Source organism: Poecilia mexicana, unplaced genomic scaffold (assembly GCF_051168715.1).
Source record: "Poecilia mexicana isolate PSO_F unplaced genomic scaffold, ASM5116871v1 scaffold_2, whole genome shotgun sequence".
Classification (NCBI taxonomy): Eukaryota; Metazoa; Chordata; class Actinopteri; order Cyprinodontiformes; family Poeciliidae; genus Poecilia; species Poecilia mexicana.
In genome coordinates, this window is record NW_028263371.1 from 17,698,040 (window position 1) to 17,716,253 (window position 18,214).

The 18,214-nt window shown below is 41.6% G+C and overlaps 1 protein-coding gene across 2 annotated transcripts in view; it reads right to left on the reverse strand.

Annotated features, from left to right (window-relative positions):
- Positions 1-70: 70 nt before the first annotated feature.
- The window catches only part of ankrd44 (ankyrin repeat domain 44), a 39,520-nt gene continuing 21,376 nt past the window's right edge, over positions 71-18,214 (reverse strand). The window contains exons 12-28 of one of the 2 annotated variants that reach the window (XM_088012193.1): positions 17,760-17,823; positions 17,414-17,482; positions 17,123-17,263; positions 15,329-15,394; positions 15,140-15,251; positions 14,333-14,404; positions 13,313-13,514; positions 13,024-13,111; positions 12,823-12,940; positions 11,511-11,733; positions 11,134-11,221; positions 10,967-11,050; positions 10,734-10,879; positions 9,186-9,268; positions 8,528-8,610; positions 7,532-7,623; positions 71-5,133 (exon numbers count right to left, since the gene is read on the reverse strand). In XM_088012193.1, coding sequence (XP_087868319.1) covers positions 5,102-5,133; positions 7,532-7,623; positions 8,528-8,610; positions 9,186-9,268; positions 10,734-10,879; positions 10,967-11,050; positions 11,134-11,221; positions 11,511-11,733; positions 12,823-12,940; positions 13,024-13,111; positions 13,313-13,514; positions 14,333-14,404; positions 15,140-15,251; positions 15,329-15,394; positions 17,123-17,263; positions 17,414-17,482; positions 17,760-17,823 — 1,763 coding nt within the window. In that variant the 3' untranslated portion in view covers positions 71-5,101. Of the gene's footprint in view, positions 5,231-7,531; positions 7,624-8,527; positions 8,611-9,185; positions 9,269-10,733; positions 10,880-10,966; positions 11,051-11,133; positions 11,222-11,510; positions 11,734-12,822; positions 12,941-13,023; positions 13,112-13,312; positions 13,515-14,332; positions 14,405-15,139; positions 15,252-15,328; positions 15,395-17,122; positions 17,264-17,413; positions 17,483-17,759; positions 17,824-18,214 lie in introns of both variants that reach the window. The other variant, XM_088012202.1, reaches the window with a different exon arrangement.

The following is an 18,214-nucleotide window of genomic DNA, read 5'->3' on the forward strand; positions in this document are numbered from 1 at the left end:
AGCGCCAAACATGGAAGCATTTTATTAAAAGAAATCAGTGAGAGAGAAAAAATAACCACCACACAAAAACTTCAAACAGATTTTAGTTTTATTTGTACAGCTGCTATAAAAGAAAGGTTGCTGACAAACAGCCCTCAGCATGTCATACTGCATCAGGAACTGGTATGAAAATCATCAGACACGTGACGATGGAGATTGTCAGGCCTGCCTAAGCTCTTCTTCTTCTTCTTGTACAATAATAATAATAATAATACTGGTGGCCAGACTCGGACTCACAGGCAGAAACACACTGTGCTTGTTCACCATCTGTGTGCTTATTAGTTCATAATCGTTTGAACCCAAACACCAACCATCCATTATGGGAAGTGTTTTCGTACAAAGCTGTGACTAGTCGTTTTCATATCAGTACCTAAAGCCAACTTACACACACAACTTTAAAGAAAAACCTGGAGGTACTCCTTTGTTTATTGTAACAGCAGAGGGGTCTGTTCAACATGTCCGATTAATTTGGTCTCATCCTCAGAAATGTTGGCAGTAAATCTAAACAAAGGAAAATCTCCAGACAGGAAGTTGGGGGGGAAAAAAACACTTTCTCATTCAAAGTAAAGTCCATGTCTCCACATATTAAAGGATAAGTTCACACAATAGCATAACTTGATTTTCTAATGGCAACTCAATCTCTTCTCAAGGCATTTCCAATATTGTCTTCACGGATTGAAACCGGCAGATTATTTTTAAAATCACGAAGTTTTCCCGACGTCTGACTTCATTTCACGGAGAAGAACCAACAAAAAGTCAAAGCAGTAAACCCAAGGCGAGAGAATCTTCAAGTATTCAAGTGAATTTTATTAACATACAAGTTATTTGGAGTTTTTGGTGAACTTATCCTTTAAAAGAAAAAAAAAAAACAATTTCCGAAATTTACAAATAGAAAATATTATAAAACGAACCACGTGAATCAACATCAAGGCACTGGACACGTTAGAGACGATGGCACGTTGCTGGTATGCAGACAAATGGGTGAGGAAAGAGGGAGGAGTGGTCAAGGCCCTGTGTAACTTTACATTTAAGTGCTGGCAGTATTTGTACCATCATGATGAAGTTAATAAATAGCACAAAGAACTGAGCTAAGAAGACATTTTCACCACAGGAGACTTTTGGTCTTTTTCTGGGAATCTGGAAACCGTGCTACTCTGAACTGTAAAGTGTGCAAACGCGCACAACCGGGTGGTTCACATGGAGAGGTCAAAGTGCAGGAGGCCGTTTAAGACTGCGGGACAAAACGCATTAATCTACGTGATAATCTCATCATTCATCCACGTCTGCACAAATACTGCGTTCCATCGACGGGTACGCCGCTGTTCCCTCAACGAGTCATCCCCACACATCATCTGGACCGATCTGCGGTTTTCTAAGGCCAATGCCCATACCGATATTTAAAAGTAAGGCCAGCTGGTATTCTACGCAAATACTTTTTATTTTGTTTGTCCCCCGCCCCCCAAGTGTCAATTTCTTTTCACCTTGAAGGAGAATTTTGAATGTTTGAAGACATTATAGATTCATGTAGCAGCGGCGTCTTTCTCCTGTCTCCACAGATCTGCTGGTGAAGACATTTTAGCCGACTCACTTGGATCAGGTTCTGTTTTCTACCAGAATAAAGAATTTCCTGGTAGAAAACGCGAGTTTCCCATGTAAGATGACTCTTAGCACTTTACACACGAAGATCTGCTAAGAAACGTTACCGTGCTAATTTGTACGTCTCGTACCTTCATCCTGAATCTTTTTTATATCTGTAACTCTGTTGTACCAATGTTCCTCTATGTAAAGTTTTTTTAATGATTTTTTAAAGACAGCAACAATATGCTCACATCCCACATATTATTAATGCTGTTGGATATTTTGTTTAAATCTCAACATTACACCCTGTTCTCATTTACTTCGGTTCCGACCAGCTGACTCCTGTGAAATATGACAGATTATAAAACCAGATTTAACAACAACTAGCTGCTCTTCTGCTAGCTCATATTAACATTAAATTGAATCACATTTTCTTGCAGTAAATTAAATAACCTTAAATCATTGGTTGTCAGTCACAATGTTTAACAAAATAACTCCCATCTTCTCGTTGGGGTAAATCGAGTTGATAATTTTATCCAAGCTAAGAGGAGTTTATGCGTTTTGTTTAAAATGGCTATAATATTAGCAATTTTCACAACATGGCTAGCATTAGCTTGTGTAACAAAATGCCTGGCATCTTCTGGCTGGGACAAATCTAGTTGCTAATGTGCAAGCTAACAGCTGACGGTTTAAATAAGACCGTTTTGTTTAAAACAGTTATTAATGTTCACAAAATGACAACCATTAGCTTGTTCTGTGTGACACAGAAACCTTTCTCTGTTAAGGAAAACATGTTTTAGCAGATGCGGCGTGTGATGGGATATCATTCGGGCAAACAAAGAAGCTACTATGTTGTTTAATGGAGTAGCATTTTTGTTAGCTGCCAAAGAATTTGACTGAAATCAACTAGAAAATAAAAGTCTTCATCGGAGAAGGAACAGAGATATCAATGAGTTCGTAACGCATTTATATCGTACCTTGTAAAATCTTTCATTTTTGGTAAAATCCAGCCAATGATGTGTGTGACTTTTTCTGTTGGTGGAACTGAGATGTACCCGTTCTCTCTCTCTCTCTCTCTTCTGGTGAACATTAAACTACCAAGCATCTCATTGAGGCTGCACTATTCACATTCTGGACACATTTCATTAAACCACGCAGCCAACTCCGAACTTGTGCTTTTAAGCTGGTAAAATATTTCAAAAAGTACCTGCTCATGTAACCCTTCAGTACATGCTAATTATTTATGCATGGAAGTCAAATATTTGGTACAAGTTTTAAAAAACTTAAAACTACACTTGAATTTCTTAATAATCTTAATTGTGTACAAACAGTTAAAATGGCTTTTTTTTAAAAAAAAAAAAAAAAAAAAAAGAAAGAAAGAAACCTTGTCTCAGAGTGGCATGGCTCTGCCATGCAGATGCTAAGTACCGAGGTTAGTTTAGATTGAAGCACCCGTGAGCGTAAGCACCAACTGCGGCGTCAGTCGGTGTAAGCGTGCAGACCGGCCCTGAAGCCGGTCCCGATGGAGCTCTCCTCGTTCGGGAACCGAGTGGGCCGGCCGGCCGCATGGCGCCGGTCCAGGGAAGAAACGAATAAGAGCCGCCGGACGTCCTGCTCCGAGTCAGAGGAGAGGAACTGTCCGCAGACGCAATGTGAAAATGTGGAGCCCCAAGGGTTCACTGGGTAACAGCTGGACTACGTCATCTGTTTAACTAAAAACTAACGCAAAAAAAATAAATAAATAAAAAATACTACTTCTTCATATTAATTTCAATCAAGTCTGAATGTTTAGAAAAATTAAGCAAGTCCTCTTATTGCTTTTAAACCGACACGCGTTTCAGCTCTCGGCTCCCAAACTGCATCCGTTTGTGTTTCCACTGCAGGGCTGAAAGACGTGACACAATATTAGGGCTTCATATCAATCGATATCAATAATTGATTCGTTTTTTTGTCTTAAATATGTGAAACACTGCCAAACCGGTGACGTGACCTTCCCTGTTTTATTCACAATTTCCTCTCCAGCTTCTTCTCTTTGCAATGCATGCTGTTGTTTTTTATATTGAAGCAGTGAGACACAGGGGTGAAACATGAAGCTGTTGCTGCGCAAGTTACTTAATAGATTGTTGCTAGGTAACCAAACAGTAAGCGAGTTTGTTGACGTCATCAACTGTGCTTAGCTGGCCGGCTAAAGCCTTTCCCTCTGCCTACATCCCCCAGAATGCTGTTCGGTTCTGAAGCTCAATGAAATGATTGAAAATTCTATTGCATGTATTGAATTACTGATATTAAGTGTCTATCGCGATATATATTGTTATTCGGTTATTGCCCAGAATCAAACCAAGACACAAAACTGACTAATGCAGCATTGATTTCAGATTTTTTCATAGCGCCTACAGTTTCAAAGCTAAGGAAAGAACTGTAAAACTGTAGAGGGATTTTAAAATAATAGCTCCGATCCTGGCGTCCTGTTTAACCACCAAGTGGATAAAACTAAAAAGCTATGATTTTAACCGAGGAGTAATTGCACTTAAAAAGTACGTAAAATTGTAACAAGAACTAAAGTCTTCCTGTGCAGACGACTAGAAAGATCTCCAACCTGAACCTTAGCAGCTGACTGCTTTACAGTTGCTGGTGAAACAGAAGTAGAGTCGCTCCAGTTTGAGGGAAATTAGTAATATTCACAAAGTTGTAATAATTAAAGCTCGCTCTCAGCTTTTCGGAGAAGTCCAAGCTTCTTTTTTTTTCCCAATGTTCGACTGATTTTCGTGAATGAACCCAGAGACTGGCCAAAGAATAGCCCAGGAACCTGAAAACGGCTCCTACAGTGGAAACACAGCTAATGGTGCAATGACCAGTCAACATCCAATTCCGAGCAGATTTATAGATTCCTCATTATTTTTTATAAGCTATAGATTTTTTTTTTCCAATAATCTAAAATTTGAAAGTGAAGAAAGTTAGATTTTGATTTGACTTCTTCATGAGGCGCGAAAAGTTTATTACGTTTCTCACAAAATCCCAAGAACGTATCGCAGCGAAACAAAACCCGGCAGTTAGAAAAAAAGGATTTAAAATAAATTTTAGTTTGTAACAGATTCAGACATGATTCAAAAAAAGAAAAGAGAAAAAAAGCTAATGAAAATATTATAAATTATTTAAAGGATAAATTAGAAATTATTTTCTGAGATTATTATTTTATATATTTTTTTTGTAATATCTGTAAATGATGATTGTAAAGTTGCTTCTTTCCGTAACACTGAATCCCTTGGAGCTTCATGCTGACCAGCGTCCCGCTCTGCTTGGCAGGAGCGCCGTTCTGCTGAGGAGTCCGGGTGACCAGCTCGAGGTAAGGATCATCAAAACGTTTCAGAGTCCTCCGAGTCGTTCTCAGTAGTTCCCTCGCTGGAAGGTCCCGAGGGGTTCCTGGGGCTGCGGGGTCCCCGAGGGCCGGCGGCCACGCCTTTACCCCCCTGGTGGGGCAGCTGCCTCAGCAGGGAGCCTGGGGAGGGAGCTCCAGAGCTGCAAGGGGAGCAGAAAGGCATCATGGTAGCCAGAATGAGAGCCAGACAGTCAGCCACCTCTCTGCTAGGAGCACAAGCCAGAGCAGGGGTCAGACCTGAGGCAGAGGGACAGAGACGGACCAGAGAGGAGGAGGAAGGAGACAGGGAGATGTGGAGGAAGCGAGGGAGGCGAAGCAGAAGACAAAGATGGAGCAGCATTCCATTAGTCTCCAGCCAGCTGACAGGTGGAGCAAAGAGAAGGGAGAACACTGAAGACAGGAACGACAATCGGTCAGGGCTGGACGGACTGAGGAACCACTAAAGGTTTTAGATCGCAGTGAGTTATTGATTAATGAGCTGATCTAAAGCTGATCAACTCAAGATAATTTGATCAGCAGCCATTTGCTTAAAAACCTGAGTTTTCTCTTGTATGAAGAGGCCCAACCATCTTACCATAACATGGATGGCACCATTTTCTGTAATGTGCTGAATTAAAACAGGAAATCATGATTAAAGTAACATATATTACAGTCAGCTGTGTTAAATACTGACTGAATCAACAGATAATTCAGTCATTAGACGTTATGGTCATTCATGTTGATTTTTTTTCCAAATCATAATCAATTAAATTTTTTTCTTTGAGTTAGTTTGGAATCGAAATCTGTAATTAAGTTTTGTATTTGGAAATGTTCAGATTACTTTGGTAACTTTCAAACCCTCCCATTCATTTAAGAGATGAAGAACACACCAGGGGCGGGATGGATTTGTTTGTTTGTCGAATGTCCGGTGTGGTGACGGGCTTTTTTTGGGTTTTTTTGCCGCTTTTTGAACTTGTATGTCAGTCTTAGTTAACTTTAGTTTTCATCTAAGTTGTTCAAAATTTGTGTTATTTATTTGTTCATATTTTTGCTAGAAAATATGAAAAAACTTCAAATATTTTTTCAAACAATCAAGTCGGAAGTGCGCCTGATGCCGCCCACGGTCTTTTTGGAATAATTTTTAGTTTTGAAGCTTAGAAGGCCTTTACAACATGGGTTGCTGAGTAGAAAAATAAAAGATGGAAGAAAAAAAAGAGATATTTGAAACGCGTAATAAATTTTAAAACAGAACCGGAGAAAATGTGTTTAGCATCTCAAACCGAACTCTGATTGGACTGTTTTTCTTTCCCGTTCTAGTTTATGTTTAAATTAGTTTTCGTACTCTAATGGGAGAATTCAAAAAGGGTCGATTTGGACTTTAGTTGACAACTTGGGTTTTAAAAACAGCGACATCCAGCCCTGACCAGTAAACAGAAGACAGCAAGTCAGCAAGCAACCTCAACCGCTCAGTCACTGCTCCCACCGTCTGAATGAATTCAAAAGCATTTAACATCAGAACCCTTTGGAAAGAAAAATGTTTATTATGAGCCAAAAATCTTATTAAATGTTCTTCTGGAATCAATGTGTTCCAGAAGAGATGCTTTGAAATTAAGGATGTACGATACAATGGTATTAACATCAGTATCGGCCGAAGTCAGGCAGTTTTTAATATGTCAATACCGGTCCGATAAATCAAACTGGACTGATATTAACATCCGATATTTCTATTTTGTTACTGATCTGATCTGGAGGGGAGCAGGTTGGTCATGTGACAGTGATGCACCAAAGGATTATGGGGAGTTTAACTGAAGCAAAGACACATTGGTGAAGTCAAAAGGGACAAGAAATGTATATGATATTGGTAAATATCACTTATTAATATCGGCCCAAATTTTTATATTGTTGCATCCCTAATTAAAATCTTTTCAAAGGGCTGAGGAAGTATTATAGGAGAGTTGCTACAATTATAAAAAGAGAGAAAATGCACAACAAATTTTGCCTGAAAAAAAACACACAAAATCTTACCAAGCAATTTTGGTCTAGTTTCTGGTTCAAATATCTTAATGCACTTGTAATAAGCCAAAACTAATTTATAAGTAACTTTCCAGCAAGACACAGGAGCTTGTTTTAAGTGAATAATTCCTTAATATTGACGAAAAAGTTCTAGATCCAATAGCAGATTATTTCACTGATAGACATTTTTCTTATAAGTGAAATAATCTGCCAGGGCAACCACTACTTTTTCATCAATATTAAAAAGTTATTGCCTTAAAACAAGCTCGTTTCTTGCCGAAAAGTTACGTATAAGTTAGTTTTCTCTTCTATTTGCACTAGAAACTAGACCAAAAACAGTCAGTAAAATGTTGTGCTATTGCAGCGTAAGCCTGTAATGTACATGTGCAACGTCAACCCAGTGGGAGCTGCTGTTAAAAGTGGAGCATCTGCAGAGCAGAGAGAAAGTCGTTTCCAAACCCTTCAGCAGTAAAGTGCAGTTCATGCTGCAGGAGAGAGAAGCGTTCATGCAGCGCGGCAATGATGGCGTGGAGCTGGTCGTCCTACCGTTCTCATCGGCCGTCTGGACGTTGGCTCCTCTGGACAGCAGCTCCTGGACCGCCCTCTTCAGGCCGCTGCGGGCAGCCAGGTGGAGCGGACTGACGGAGACAGACAGTTTCACACTGACATTGCTTCACTGGATCATATCACACTGCTGCCCAGGCTAAAAAGAAAACAACTTTTTCCTTTTGTTCCTTCTCTTCCAGACACACCAAACCAGGGCAGTTCCACAACATTTAAGTTTTATAAACACTTTTTCCAATAAGTAATCCTACAAATTTTAGCAACATATAAAGTCAAACCTGGAGTATAAGCATGTATGCAGCGCCAAAGTATTTACTCCTCGTGGACATTTTTAGCATTTTGTTGTGTTACAATCACAAGCCTCACTGTATTTTATTGCGATTACAATGTAATAAGCAAACGCAAAGTATTGAGTGATTGTCAAGTGGAAGGAAAAGATACATGACTTTGAGACTCTTTACAAATAAAGATCTAAAAACAATGTGGAACACATATGTTTTCAGCCCCCTTCACTCTCATACCTCAAAATAAAATCTATAGTAAAAACCATTTATCCTGCAAAAATCCATCTAAAGTACATAAAGTTGTAATATGACAAAAGCCTCGTCTAAAATGGAAACGTATCTTTATAAAAAAAATCACTATATTGTTTAAAAAACATGATATGCACACGGGATCAGTTTCAATTTTCATCCACATGAACCTGCACAACCATGCCAAACACATAGGGGGCAGTGTAGCGCAAAGCTAAAACCTGTTAGACAATACAAGTCATTCAAGACCAAAATTACTTCCTGTTAGGAATCAAACATTAATGAGTATATTAGATTCTAAAAGTTACTGAAGCACAAGATGATGTAGACTGTTAATACAACATAAAAATAAACGGAATGCATTCGCAATATATGAATGTATGAATTATCTTGCAGATAATTCATACATTTAGCTTCATTTTTATCCAGCTTCTTAGACACTCACGTTTGCAGCGCTGCGTTTGTGGCATTTATGAGTGAAGAGTCAGACATCTTCTCCATGATCAACAGCACACAGTCTTCTTTCCCCTGAAATCAGAACATGCTACAGGTCAGGAGGAAAAAAAATAGGCACTTCAGGTAAACAGAGTAAAAACGCATCAATTTTCTCATTAAATGTCCCAGTAAAGTATTTTAAATTATCCGTTTTGGGGATAACTGACTAAACTCGTGTCATAAAACTCAGTTTTTGTGCTTAGAACTTAAAAATCACAGCTGGTTTTCCTCTGCACAGCTTGCGTAACTCCCTTAAGGGCCGTGCACAGTATTCTGTTGATTCTGTCAAATCTTCATTTGTCCAGACAATCTGAGTGTTTTTCACCTTTCCTATTGCATGCACACGTGTAGTGAAAGATTAGTAAGTCTGTGACTGTCTGTGTGGAGGAGAGCTGTGCAGAAAGCAGCTGAAACATGCAGCCATTAAATGTTATGACAATCAAAGAAAAAAAAAAACATTTATAGACACCAGAACAACTTTTTATCCAACTTTTGTCCACACACACTGTCGGCCACAAGCTGAATTACAAGCAACTCATGTCAAAACAGAGACCAAATGTGCTAAAGTTAGCATACCGCATTAGCAAAAACTAAAGCTATGCACTTACATTACTGCAAGCCAGATGCAGGGCAGTGTTGCCATCTTTGTCTGTTAGACTGAGGTTGGCATTAGCGCTGGTCAACAGCAAGTCTGCAAGAGATGTTGCAGAAAGAAAAAAAAAATGTTAATACGCAGCAAAAACAACAACCAGACTGACTGCTGGGAAGGTTTTTAAATGGACTCAAATGGTCATTTTCCACTGGCACCTGCTCAGCAAGGCTCAACTTGACTCGACGCAGTTACAGATTTTCTCTAGGTTTAAATTAAAAACTAGAAAAATAAAAAGTCAGAAGAAAAAAATCACCAAAAGAAAGCAAAAAAAAAAGTTTTTCAAAGTAAAAACTTAGAGAGAAAACTCTCTTGATTTTCCTCTACAGCAGTGGTTCTTAACCTTTTTTGAGGTACCGAACCCACCGGTTTCATATGCGCACTCACTGAACCCTTCTGTAGTGATAAATAAAATATGATTCTCCTCCCCCCAAATTCAAGGCTCTAGTTGGTGACCCAACTAGAGCCTAGTTGGGTCACCAACAAAGTTGGTTTTCAGCAAAGTTGAGCTGAGTGAACAGGAACGACTCAAGGTATTTAAAATTTGCCACAGTTTCAACAGGTTGGCCATCGAGAGAAACTGGAACCACTTTAAGGTCTTGTTTAGATCATTTGATTAGCTTTACATTCTTAAGAGAATGAAAAATTCATAATAAATAATAAAGACTTTGCGGTATTCTGATTTTGTACTGTAATTATATTAGTTGTGTTACCACCCCACACCACTAGAGGCAGTACCAACCCCGAAAAGACACTAAGGAGCAGATTTAGAAGTACACCGAAAGCTACAGAATTTGGTAAAAACTGAGTTTTGCTGAAGTAATTAAAGACACAAGTTCAAATCCATGCTGAGAGTGGAGCTCCTTCAATCAGGGCTCCTCCGCAGCTCTGATTGGCTCAGCAATGTAACGTGATCCTCTGCAGCAAAGCGGGGCGTCATCACGACTTTACACAGTGTGTCTTTACCTCCGCTGCAGAGGCTCCGCCGAACCCCTGGGGTTCGATCGAACCCAGGTTAAGAACCACTGAACTAGAAGTTACATGGCAGCTGTTCTGTCTCAAAACAGATTTGGTTTCGATTTGCTCACGAATGATAATTTTTGCACCTTTAGGAAAAATGCACATAAACCATGTTCATATGTTATTAAAGCATTTTGTAGATGCCTATAAATGTTTCCCAAATTCTTTCTGAAGTTTGAACAAAGTAATAGAAAGGAACAAACACAAAAATACCTAAAAGGTCTGAAATCTGATGATATATAAAGCTTAAAAGAAAAGTACTAGCCTCAGTATTGACGATTTATTTACTTGGTATTGAATTGATACCAACATATAAAATATTGCACAGCGCTAGTCATGTACACGTCTGTCGTAATACTTCTTGGACTCTGGGGTCATCCATATGAAGACCCCGCCCGCTTACACCTGTTAATCTTCTGGAAAACCAGAACTGTGCAGAGTCGAGTCGAGCTGCTAGGTAGAAAAGCGCCAAAACGGGAATCATCACCAAGAGCTTCGGCCCGGCCCTTCTCAGCTGCCATCATGAGTGCAGTGCGGCCTGACTGGTCTGCGGGGTCCACAGGTGCATCATGGGAAAGGAGCAGCTGGATGCAGTCTACGTGGCCGCTGAACGCCGCGGCGTGGAGAGGAGTCCTGCAGGAGCGAAAACAGAGTAAAAAGCTGCAATGCAGCGCAGACCGATGGCGCTGCAGCACCAGTGCCTTCGCACCAACGTCTTACCTGCCCTTAGCGTCACTGCAGCCAGCGATGTCCGACCCCATGGCCTCCAGCAGCAGCGACGCACACGGCTCATGATCGTTCAACCTGGCAGTTTAAGCATCGACACATGAAGGACACACAAACGGCAAAACAAGAGAGCCGCAGAGAGAGCCGGCAGACAGACTTACACCGCGCAGTGTAGAGGAGTGAACGGATTCCCGTCGATGCACCGGCAGCCTTTCTGCTCCAGCAGAACCTCCACACACCCTTCATGGCCTGGAAACACACACTCATTGTTAGGGGGGCACCAGTGGAGTTTACTTATCTGGGTTTATGTTTTCGTTTGTGGAAATTTATTCTGTGAAAATGTTGTCCTCGTTTCCATAAACCTGCATGTTTTCAACATTTTAATGTCAAATTAACCTATACAGCTGAATAATTTCTGCACAGTTGGAATAGTTGCCTAATTTTGGCAGATTTAGCTTAAAAACAGTCCAGTTAGTTCCTGGCAGTTATCCAGTGGACCCGACCTTCTCCCAGCGGCGGGCGTCTTTCAGTCACTAACCGTAGTAGCAGGCCCAGTGCAGAGGCGTGTACCCGCCGTGGTCTCTCAGTGGGGGCAGAGAGGGCGACTCTGAGCAGGCGATGCTCAGAAGCTCGCTCAGCCAGGAGGCGTGGCCTCGTGCGGCGGCCAGGTGGATGGCGGTGCGACCCCGAGAGTCTCCTAGCAACACTGAGGCCTCTTGCTCCAGCAGACATTGGATGCACTCCTCCTGGCCACACAGCAGCTGGGGCGGACAGAGAGCAGGCCAGAGTGTAACTTCACAGGAACAGTCACATGATCAACAGCAGCAGGTCTGACAGACTCATTCATGACAGGCATCGGCTGGATCAGCGCTCTGCAACCTGCGGCTCCGGGGCCACAAGTGGCTCTTTGGATCTTTCACAACGGCACTTAATGAGTGCACTAAAAATCACATATAACGAACTGTTGTTTGTAAATGTAGATATGATAAGAAATGCCAGCACTTTCATGGAATAATTGCATTAAATGATACTAAAAGAATCGATCAGTTCAATAACCTGGAGTACACACACTCTACAAAACGGCATCTGCTGAAAGAACGACACATTCTGAGCAATAATTTAAACAGGATTACATACAAAATAAATAATGTCCATTTTGCAAATACAATAACAAACCTTATCTATCATTATGTTCGACACAGAACTCCTCAAGTGGCATTTTTAGCTTCACCTGGTAAATTGTTTAAAACAAACCTCGTATGCGACACCTTTAGCTGTTGAACTGGACTTTCCACATGATGTTAGAAGGATTATTTGGCTGAAGATGAATCCTTTGCTACAAATTATCAAGTGTTCACCAGAGGAGTCCTGTTACTCAATTTTAGGCAGTAAAATGTTTATTTTGCTACTTTAAAAAGAATTGCAGCATCTGCCTATTTTCATTTTTTATGTATTGCATAAAATAAGACTGAATCATTTAATGAAAAATTAGCTGACTGTGATAATTATTTTATTAAATGAACCGTCAAAATGATAGATTACTAAAATAATTTAGCTGCAACCCTAAAATTATCACTACATTAACCATCTACTTTTACTACATTTATTTTTTTACAAATATGAATATCCCATAAAATGAAATGCATCCATTCCTTTTTTAAGCTTTTTTTATATTGTTCTTTAAAACCTAAGAAACAAAACTGTATTTTTCTTTGTAAAATAACTTCTTACAGTAGATATTGTTTTAAAATTAAATATTCTCTTTTTTTAAAAGGCTTGTAACATTTGCAGCGCCAAACAATTTGTATGTAGCTTCATAAAGGCTGCAGAGCCCTGTGACAGAGACTCACCCCGAGGTGGAGGGCTGTGAGGCCGTGGCTGTCGGCCATGTTGACGTTGGCTTCCCGCTCCAGCAGCAGCGACACGGCGTCGATGTGACCTCCAGCCACCGCCAGCATCAGAGGCGTCCTGCAGGAAACAGGGGCGACGCTTCCTTAAAGCAGCAGACACAAAAATAATGCGGGACGGCAGAAGGGAAAAGCACAACTCACTGTCCCTGAGAGTCGGCGGCATCAATGAGCTCCACACCGTCCGATTCATCCAGCAGGAGGCGCACACACGTAGTATGGCCGTTCATCACTGAGCAGAGAGGAGCAGACGTTGGTCAGCTGACTAACTGTTGAATAGTGCGACAGAAACTGGATCCAAGCCAGACAAAGACGTTATAACCATGACTCAAACATGGTTGCAGCGCTGCACTAACCGTTCCCTCTAAATGAAAGGCGATTTGATCGAAAATCTAAAATTTAACCTGGACTCTATCCATGACCGTTAACCCACCTGCCAGGTGCACAGGTGAACGGCCGTACTGCTGATCACTGGAGTGTGGCGACGCCCCCTGGCTGAGGAGCGTGTGAACGCAGTCGGTGTGGCCCCGGAGGGCGGCCAGGGCCAGAGGTGTCCGTCCTGCCTCGTCGGTCTGGTCCACCTCCCTCTCCCCCTGCAGCAGGACCTCCAGAGCCTGGGCGTGGCCGTGGTATGCCTGACGGAAAAACGAGCTCAGAGTTAAAAACGTTAATAAAAAAACGTTTAACAGGGAAACAATTAATAATTCTTCATTAAAATCTCTTAACGGGGCAGTGTTAGGTGTTTTCTAGCCATTTTATAGAATAATCAAATAACCATTGTGCCTTCAGTTGTTATAAGATGCTTGACTTAAAAGAAATTTGACTTTGCGTTTGAACACCATGAAAGTGACAGACTTTTGCCTGTCTCTTTAAGAAACTCCTGCTTTTTCTGAAGCTGCGCATTCAGGAAGTCATGACAACATGGCTCCTCTATTAACCCTTTAACAAAGTGTTGTTCTGAGAAGCAGCTCCTATAAAGAGCTCAGCTGATGCTCAGGTCCACCAGGTGTTTGCTAATTCCTGCTGGCTAGTCTGAAGGAGCTCAGTGGAGGAGTCGTACGGGAAGGCTGCTCTGCGCTGCAGCTCCGAGGAGGAGCTTCGTTGTCAAAACGGGGCTCGGTCCATCAAGGTGTATAGAACAACTCAATGGTTGCCATGGAGATTAAAGGATTTCTCAAACATGCATGGAGGAATCATAGCAAAACTCCAGATATGTTTTTGAAGAGGAAATAACAATATAAGATGACAAAAGTTGGATTTTTCATAATACTGCTCCTTTTAAAAACATTTTGTTGACATAAATAAAGCAGAGACAAACCAGTAGAGATGATGTATTAAATCATTTACTATTAACTTTACTTGGAAACCGACCATATGGAACACCTTCGCTCATAACGCATGACGTTATGTGGATTACAGTAAAAAGACGAGCAGGAGAACAGAGGAGACTTACAGCGAGGTGCAGAGGGCTCCTGGCATGAGGAGACTCAGGATCTTCTTGAGGTCCATCGTCTCTGTTCAGCAGCTGCATGTCAGAACAAAACCAGCATGAGACCCGGCTGGCTGGCCTCAGAAAGCCGTCAGATGGGATTAAAGGATGCTTAATGTGGGAGCTTTAATCACCTTTTTTTCTGAATATTTAAAGAATATCTCAGATTAAGGTGAGGGATTATTAGGGATGATTAACTGGCTGATTCATCAGTGTTTTAGCTGGATCAGTCATTTCAACTGTTCCCACAGAGGCAGGATGTTTACATTCAGACACTTAGAAAACTTCCAGCCCATGTGGGATTTATTTACAGTCTAGCAAAGACACACAGAGACTTTACAGTCAGCAAATTCATCTAATCCTGATAAAAGATGGAAAAGACGGTCAGAAAAATATCATTCTAGTCTATTCACTAGAAAAAAAAAGATTCAAAAGTTAAAATGCTGCGACGTGGGTTATAAGGGAGATATTGTCATTATTTTGTCACTTCCTTCAGCCTTTGGCCATGCACAGAAAGCCCATTCCCAAAATATCAGCTGACCACATTAACATGAGCAAACACTCAGAATGACAAGTTGCTGCTTTCACCAGCATCAGACCAACATAACATGGCAACGACTGCAGGGTGAAAGTCCTTACAGGCAGTTTTAGTCAAAAAACCCCACAAAAGTTACTGTGTCTTTGTTAGATTTCACTGGGCTGTGTGTGTGTGTGTGTGTGTGTGTGTGTGTGTGTGTGTGTGTGTGTGTGTGTGTGTGTGTAGGGACCAACCAGTTCCAGACAGTGCCTGTGACCAAAGGCGGCAGCGTAATGGACAGGACTGTAGCCCTGTTTGTCTTTGACCGAGGCCGTCGCTCCGCTCTGCAGCAGGAACTCCAAACATCTGCAACACAAACAGAGACTCAGCGGAGGGAGCAACCGGCAGCAGAACATCCAACATGTCCGAACGATTCCCCTCACAGCGCGGCCTCCTTCTCCCTCTCCGCCTGCACTCCCTCGCTCTCTGGCTCCAGGGCAACACGCCGCCTGTGGAGGGGTTGAAGCTAAATGTTAGCATAAACGGCGTCATCTCACCGCTTATTTTACAGCACTATTACCAGCATGCTCTGAAACACGTGCTGAAGTCAAGGACTGGGGGCCAAATCCGGCCCGCCACGGCTTTTTAAATAGAGCTCTGTAGATAACTGCTGTGCCGAACGCTTTTTTGGCCTCTGGGAAACAAAAATGGAAAAAAAAAAAAATGGACGGTGCAGCATCATGAGCCGACCGTTTAGGATTGGGATGAGGCGAGCAAGGTTATTTACAGGATGAAAAAAAAAAAGACATTTCTGTGAATTTACAGATGGACATTATTGCTGAACATTGGAAGAATTATGACACAAAATGTATGTCTGTGGTTATTTGATGTAAACGAAGAACTGAGCATATTAGTTTTCAAAAAAATCTTAATTGTTGTCTCTTTCAATTTAAATTAAACTTTGCTACATGTTAATGTCCCCTCTCTGCTTTTCTGATTAAATTTCATTAAAAATTATGTACATGTTAAAAGGGAAAAAAACATATGATCTTTTTGATCTTTTTCTCTCTCAATTTCCTTTTCTTTTTTTGATTGATCTAGATCTGATTGTATTATAACTAAAGAGTAACAACTGTGTTTTTAACATTGGGATCAGCATGATAAATAAAACTGGGCAGATATAAACAACAAATACTTATTTCCACCTTGTGTCTGTTTCTGGTTGTTTATTTTTTTCAAAGGTTTAGAAAGAATAAACCTTTGAAAGTAATATACATAACACTGGTAAATATAAGTTATAGGCCGCAGCAGCCAGAGGCGGAGCCAGAGGGGGGGGTCATCTGATTGGCCCCCCTAGATGATTGACAGGTAACAGCACCAGGTCATTCCTGTACATTATTTGGAATCATTCTAAGCCAACCTAATATCTAAAAGAAAAACAATAATAAATATATGAAAAGAAAATGTATAAAACTTTATATAAGTCCATGTGATTACATAAATAATTAGATTTATATCAGACGCGATACCAGCCTCCTTTGTACTTGTACTCATAAAAACGAGCTGATATTGATCTCCTGGATGTTTCAAATGTGCTGCGCTGTGGCGCAACTCAAAGGCTAAAGCCCTTCATACCTGGTGGTTGTAAAACACCAAGAAGTTATTTACTAATCCTCCACAAAAAAACAACAAAAAAAAAACGAATAAGGGCCGACAACGTTCGTAGTTTGGAGCAGAGGTGGCGCTAGAGTTTTTTTGTTGTCCGTCAAAGAAAAAAATCATTTTATTTCCAATCTGTAGTCATCAAACGAAACATTTAGCATTTTTCTGCGAGAACGTTTTTGAAATCAGGTAACATTCACGAAATGACGTGACTAGAAGAGGGCAGAACTCTGATCGTTTCCTGATCCCGCATCACTTCCCTCGGCCTGCGGGAGAAAAACCCCGCAGAAGCGGATCAGCTGCGCTGGACGCTCCAAATATATGTATATATATATATATATATATATATATATATATATATATATATATATAGACTAGATAGATATATAGATGTGCGCACACACATTTTAAATTTTGCCCCCCCAGAGGTAGTCCTCGCCCCCCCAACTTACTGGCAGCAGCAATATTAATATCGGCCAAACTCCCTAATCAGATAATCAGAACACATCTTGTGGACAGGTCTGGTTTGTGACATCATGTTACCTGAGCAGGTAACAGGCTCTGTACCAGCTCACCTTCTGTCCAGGTCTGAGGCAGCAGCGTAGTGCAGGGAAGAGCGCCCCCACTGGTCGGTCGCATTAATGTCAATGCCACAAGCTACCAGGGTCTCCAGACACTGAAAGTGACGGCTGGCTGCTGCATAATGAAGCGGAGTCCTGAGGGACACGGAGACCAACGTATTAAAGCGACACCAGCAGAAACAACAGAACAAGAAACAAGACCCCATCTGAGGCAACAAGTCAACATGAGAGAATTTAAGCAGACTGAAGCACGGCTCAGTGACAGGCTGTTGTGCCGTTTCCTACCTGCCACATTTGTCTCTGCGGTCATGTTCCCCCCCACTGCTCAGCAGCAGTTTGACACAGTCCACATTACTGCACAGAAAGAGAAACCTGGTTAATGGAAATGTCTGGCTGTTAATGTTTACAAAGGGTTGGGTTATTTTCATTTTGGTGTTTAAAATAACACCTTTTAAAATAACATTTCCACATAACTTTATATTTCGGTTGGCTTGTTTGTTTGATCTTTCGAGTCGCCTTTTTACTTGGTGACATTTTTTTTCTACCTTACTTGAGTGAAAATAATTCTGCCACAATATCAGATGAACTCATGAAGTTCAAGGCGGCCCAATCTGCGACCGGCGGCCCTCACCCTCCAGCAGCGGCTGCGTGCAGGCACGTCCTCCCGAGGCTGTCCGGGGTGTCTATCTGGAAGCCTGCGGACAGGACCGAGTCGTTACACATAATGCCAAACCTCCGACCTGAAGGGGGCGGCACAGGGAGACGCAGGGAGGCCAGACAACACACATCGGCAGAGACAGAGACAAGAAGAGAAGCAGGCGGGCGAGGAGAGAAAGACAGGTGTTAGTGGGACAGGAGGGAGGAAACGAGGCTCACGTGATCATACAGGCGGACAGATACGAGCCGTATGTTGCAAACGCAGACGACAGAACTTGATGCCTTCAGGTTACACATACAGTCGGACAGTCTGAGCAGCTCAGAATCGGTGGGGACGTTGAACCCGAGGCCTTAGCGCGACGCTCAGGAAGAGCGCGGCAGAAATAAGACGCAACAACACACACACACACACACACACACACACACACA